The 6166-nt window shown below is 52.2% G+C and overlaps 1 protein-coding gene across 6 annotated transcripts in view; it reads left to right on the forward strand.

Moving 5' to 3' along the window:
- Positions 1-5727, forward strand: part of CHST3 (carbohydrate (chondroitin 6) sulfotransferase 3) — a 38294-nt gene extending 32567 nt beyond the window's left edge. For all 6 annotated transcript variants that reach the window (XM_010852242.1, XM_010852243.1, XM_010852244.1 and 3 more), the window contains one exon: positions 1-5727. In XM_010852242.1, the coding sequence (XP_010850544.1) occupies positions 1-847 (847 nt within the window). In that variant the 3' untranslated portion in view covers positions 848-5727.
- Positions 5728-6166: the final 439 nt, after the last annotated feature.

Raw genomic sequence — 6166 nt, forward strand, 5'->3', positions numbered from 1 at the left:
TTTCCTGTGCGACCTGTACATCCTGGAGCATTTCATCATCCCGGCGCCCGAGGACCACCTGACCCAGTTCGTGTTCCGCCGGGGCTCCAGCCGCTCCCTCTGCGAGGACCCCGTCTGCACGCCCCTCGTCAAGAAGGTCTTCGAGAAGTATCCCTGCAAGAACCGCCGCTGTGGCCCTCTCAACATGACACTGGCCGCTGAAGCCTGCCGCCGCAAGGAGCATATGGCCATCAAGGCCGTCCGCATCAGGCAACTGGAGTTCCTCCAGCCGCTGGCCGAGGACCCCCGTCTCGACCTGCGCGTCATCCAGCTGGTGCGCGACCCCCGCGCTGTGCTGGCCTCCCGCATGGTGGCCTTCGCGGACAAGTACGAGACCTGGAAGAAGTGGCTGGCCAAGGGACAGGACCAGCTGAGGGAGGAGGAGGTGCTGCGGCTGAAGGGCAACTGTGAGAGCATCCGCCTATCCGCCGAGTTGGGCCTGAGGCAGCCGGCTTGGCTTCGGGGCCGCTACATGCTGGTGCGCTACGAGGACGTGGCCCTCCGGCCGCTGCAGAAGGCCCAGGAGATGTATCGCTTTGCAGGCATCCCCCTAACCCCGCAGGTGGAGGACTGGATCCAGAAGAACACCCAAGCGGCCCACGATGGCATCTACTCCACGCAGAAGAACTCCTCGGAACAGTTTGAGAAGTGGCGCTTCAGCATGCCCTTCAAGCTGGCGCAGGTGGTGCAGGCCGCCTGCGGCCCGGCCATGCGCCTCTTCGGCTACAAGCCGGTGCAGGATGCCGCCTCGCTCTCCAACCGCTCCGTCAGCCTGCTGGAGGAGCGCGGCACCTTCTGGGTCACGTAGGGGGCCCGGGGTGCCAGCACCCCTGCTGTTGAAAGTCCCGCTCTGCCTGCCTCACCCAGGCCCGCGGGGAGTCTGCGGCGCTGCCGCAGGGCGTGGGCTGGAAGACGCATCGGGCGTAAGCCGCGCCTGCGCTGTAGAAGTAGGCCCCCAGCCAGCTCGCTTCCCCTGCAGCTGTGGGCCCGGGGCTTCCCGCTGAGAACAGGACGGTGGCCGGCCCTTTTGAGGGCTGTCAAACCCAGACCTAAGGGACTGTCGTCTCCTGAGCAGACCCAGGCAGGCCCGGGCCTGTTCACAATTCTTTCTCTCCTCTCCCTCTCTCTCCCTCTTTCTGTCTCTCTCTCTCTCTCTCACACACACACACACACACACACACACAGAAACATACATGAAACACATAGATGGCCTGTAGACCTAGTGGGCAAGGGTCTACAACTATTTAACAACCGGAAGGGGTTCCGACATGAACTAGCCACAGTCAGATCCCCTGCTTTACTCAGTGTGAACCTTTCGGTTTCTGAATTTCTTCATAATCCAGTGTAGCATTTGAGTGGGTCACTGGGAGAGGTGAAATCAGCTCTATATAGAGCGACAAAATATACGTATAAAGACACATACCTACATTCACACCCCACACAGAAAAACAGAAATACATGCACACATACGTACAGAAAAAAAGCTTTTCAGAGTTCTTAGAGCATGAGGGAGGGACTTCCCACGTGGCACTGGTGGTAAAGAACCCGCCTGTCAATGCAGGAGACATAAGAGATTTCGGTTGGATCCCTGGGTCTGGAAGATCCCCTGGAGGAGGGCATGACAACCCACTCCAGTGTTCTTGCCTGGAAAATCCCATGGACAAAGGGCCCTGGCGGGCCAAAGTCCATGGGTTGCAAAGAGTCGGACAGGACAAATGAATTAGCTTGCAGCATGCAGGAGGATGGGGGAGTGAACCATGACCCTATTCCCCATGTAAGTCTGAGGCTGGATGATGGGTACAGAACTGCTAAGTGCATGGCCTCTGCCCCCCTTAGATTCTCATGGCTACTTCCCTCCTGTCCTTGCTGCTAGTAGGCAGCATGTTTTAAATTGGCGTGTCTGACCCCCGTGTGATGGCAGCCTGAAGGCCCTGTCCCAGCTTGGTTGACTCCCCAAGAGCATGTCCATGTTTGAAAGCTGCTTCAGGCCTGAGTGACAGGAGCATTTGTGATCCCTGGAGACAAAAGGCAGCTCAGGAGTCCTGTCATTTCCAGCCAGGCCTCTGTGGGGCAGGGCCCAAATGGAAGTATAGAGCGCTCTTGGGGGAAAAGTCACATCAGGATAGCCCCTCCCCTGAGAAGACAGTGGACCGAGGTCAGCCACATGGTTGGTTGTCATGGTTGTGTGGTTGGTGTCTGGAATTCCTCCTTTAGGGCTCTGGGAAGAGTGTTGCTCAACATGGGATGATCTGAGTGTTTTAAGTTATTTATGGTTTGGTCTCTTGTGGCTATATTTTCAGGTTTGTTTCTGCAGGAGTGCTGCTTGGAAGCATTGTGGCCTTGAGTGGGGCTGGGAGGATCAGTGGGGAGCATTTTAGATCCTGCTGGAGCCAGAGGATTAGGAGAAGGAAACTTCCTCCAGAAGGATCAGAGCCTAGCTGGCCACATGGCAGCCCACAGTGCCCCACGGGCTTTTCTGTTTGAACCCATGTGGAACAGATCTCAGAAATCACCAGTGTTCTTTGCTGAGTGTCCGAGGCAGCATAAATTAGCAGTCCTCACCCCTCCTCAAGAAGAGGCCAGATTTGAAAATCTCTCCCAAGCCCTAACATATTTCCTGGGGGATCAGGAGCCTATGATCAAGCACCAAATGTCCCCAAAGCGGAAGCCTTTCCCCACTCTCACCCAAAACCAGGGAGTAGAACTCAGTACCCCCTGAGAACTTGCAGGAAGAAACAGAAGTTCACTAAGGGCTGTTTCTGATTTCCTGGACAACCTCTGTATCAGATCCATCCCATTATCAAGCCTGGAGGGCTGAGTTTTGTTTCGAGTATTATGGACAGCAGGGAAATACAAGATCTGAGTCCAGCTGGGGTTGCTCTAGGGAAGAGAGGGGTGCATCCTGGTGGAAAGCCAGGCTTTGAAAAGGTGAGGACAGTGGCCATCTTGTGGGATCCATTACAATCAGTGCCCTGGGTCTCCATCACCGTGGATTCAACCGATCAAGGAAATCTCTAGGTTTTATAGTCCAAGCATAAACTGTGCAGGGAACTGGCTCTAATTTGGGGTCCAAAGGTACTCTAGCTCTGAAAACTTGATCCTAGGGCAGAGTGGTGCCAGGATGGTTCTGGCAGGCCCAGAGTGCTGGCCGTTCTTCCCCAGCCCCTGCCCTGCTCCCTCCACTGTCCCTTACTTGGGGTGGTGGGGGTCAGACACCTCTATCCAGCACCCTTCCTGGGTCCTGGGGCTCTCCTAGTGTGGAGAGCAGACTTCCTTCCTTCCTTCCTTCCTTCCTTCCTATGCCTTTGGGGCTGAGGCCTCTACCCCTGAGTCCTGAGGACTGTGTGGAGAATGGACCTTTGGGACTTCTCAGGACATTGACAATTTGTACACTGCAGGTTGACTTAATTTATTTATTTTGTGACAAAGAAGAGATGGAAAAATATTTTATTATTTGCAGGGACTCAAAGCTGTACCCAAATCAAGAAAGACAACAGTAATAGAAGCCATTCACTTCATGTATACAAGGACACTCCAAGACAATTCAAAGTACACCAGAGGACAAAGCTGAGAGCATGGGAGTCATGACAGCTGCCGGGTATTTTTTTAGCTTGGGTTTTTCCCTCTTGTTGATTTGAAGATATGACAGTAAGACCCTTTCTGCATTACTACCTTTGCCCACGTGTCTGAAATAAGACACAACTCACCTGAGTGTTGCCTTGGGCTCAGCAATGCTCTGGGAACCCTTGGGGTTTTAGGGAGGACAGGGTGGGGTGATTACTGACTTTATACTCCTTGGGACCTGATTGGAGACCCACCTGAGGTGTTACCAGCAGGGAGCTGTGTTAGGGAGAGTGGTCCGGCTGAGAGGCAGTGCCTCGTTTTCCAGCAAGGCCAGCCCTGGTTTGTTTTTCTGTTCCCGCTGTGCTCCCCCCTCACACCGGAGCCTTCCCCTCTGCAACACCCACCTGCCTGGAGACAGGGAGCGTTGAGGCCTCACCTCTGCCAGCCACCAGCTCCCTCAGAACAAGAGGCTCATTCAGCAATGAGCGTTTACTCATTTTCTTCTTCTTCATGAAGACCTCTTTAGCCCAGCCTATAAAAATAGCTCAGAACATTCCAGGCCTTGGTGAGACAGGGCAGTGTCCAGCACCCTCAGGGCGTCACCCCTGCTACCCATTCCTGGCGTTTCCTCTGGACCTTGTTTATAAATCTTGGAGTGGATGAGGACATGAGGAAAGGGCTATGGGAGCAGGATTTGGGAGGGGGCAGGATTCCTGAGTCCCATAGAGAGGTAAGAAGTGCAGATGTGCAGGGCTCTGTAGCACAGCTCCTGCGGGTTATCACCAAGTTATCACTAAGGTGGAGAGAAACAAGCAAATTCTAGCCCTTTGTCTGTTTATGTGATGTACTCACTTGAAAATAAAAACAGAAAAACAAAATGTTTGTCTGCCAGCACCCTCAGCCTGGGAGCTGTGCCAGAATCTGGTCTGATGGGACAGCTGCTGACCAAACCCTTAAGAGCAAAAGTCCCACCGAACCCATTGCAATGACATCTTTCCACCTCTGCTCTCCAGATGAGCTCCAGGGAATCCGTGTCCCAGAAGAGGTATGCTTGGCCAAGCAGCAGACACGAGGTGTAAGCATCCAATACTCTAGTCCTAACCCTGAAGGTCTCTTCCAGCCCTGGGCCTGTGTTAATTGACTGTGGGGCCTGTCCCTTAAGAGGCCCTGGATTATGAAGGATGGAAGCAGAAGACTGGATGGCTGTGTCCCTGAGGCAGGGAGGGGATGGGGGGAACAGATGCCTGCAGAGGATACTCCTTTAAATTTGTGCAGACTGATGAGATCCAAGAAGAAGCGGGTCTTGTCAGTCTGCTCACATTTAAAGAAGAGGCATCCTCTGAGATCCAAAGTTGATGGGTTTGCCTGAAAGAGTCCTAGGACATGGTCCAGTTAGAAAGGGAGGGAGGAGGCCCAGGGTTTCCTGAATGCAGCCACGTGGTCTTTCAACTACCATGGTTTCAGGAAGAGTGGAAGCTGCTCTTTACCTCAAAAGGATGAAGCAGAATTAGCAACTACAGATGCCTTAAGAACTTCAAGATCCTAGGATCTTGTGACCTTTGTCATTCCATACTGTGCATGGGGGACTAATTAGTTATGCGTTTCCAAGATTACGTGGTGCCGTCTTCAGGGCCTAGCCCATATTGTGGACCAGGTATTTTATTTGTATTTATTTGTCAAATAAAATGACCTATGTATCTTGCTTCTTCTAACGTTGGGCTTGAACAGGGCACCCCCTAAAGTCTCCATTTCATCTATACTTTCTAGGCCAAATCTGCCTGATTCACCTGCTCACTCCTGGATCCTGCAAACTTTTTTTGCCAAGACCTTGGCCTTATGTCATATTTCACGGCCACGTAGTACAGGATACCCCTTTCCTGGCCATAGGTGGCCTGGTATGTACATATGTGTCCACACATCTGTATATGTAGCATGTAGCTCAGCCTGCTTGGCCCTGTTGCTCCCAGCCCCCTTGCCATCAATGTTCTTGCCGTGGCTACAGTCTCCTGAAAATACAGGAGTTGCCTTCAGAAAGCTGGTGGCTACTGCCAGTCAGGATCTGCTTTGCAGAACAGAATGTGAATTATTTAATTAAAAATGAAAACACGCAACAAGCAGAATCTGAAATGTGTCTCTGTCCTCTTTGTATTTATTCTCAGCAGCAATTAGGTTGTAAAAATTAACAGGAAAACTTATACGTCAATTATATCTCAATAAAGCGGTGTTGGGGCAAATAAAAAAAAAAAATTAACAAAAAAAAATTAGCAGCCGTAGGAAAGGGGTAGCTTCCAGCATGAAGCAAGTCACAGAAACTGCTCCCTGTTCCTGAGAGGTGAAAGGCATGGAAAGTAGGGATACGTGCAGGGCCTGTGGTGAAGGTGAATGTTCTTTATGTTACCAGAATGTCAGAGCTGGCAATAACAGTTTGGAGTTGGCTGCAAGGACAGCGTCTGAGAGAGAAATACCCAGGCACTGTCAGACAGGGACAATAGTTAGAGGCCAGGGGACCTGGTGACAAGTCCCAGCTTTGCCACTTTCTGGTCCTGTGATTTTGGGTAAGTCA

Source organism: Bison bison, unplaced genomic scaffold, assembly GCF_000754665.1.
Source record: "Bison bison bison isolate TAMUID 2011002044 unplaced genomic scaffold, Bison_UMD1.0 scf7180017864309, whole genome shotgun sequence".
NCBI classification, from domain to species: Eukaryota; Metazoa; Chordata; class Mammalia; order Artiodactyla; family Bovidae; genus Bison; species Bison bison.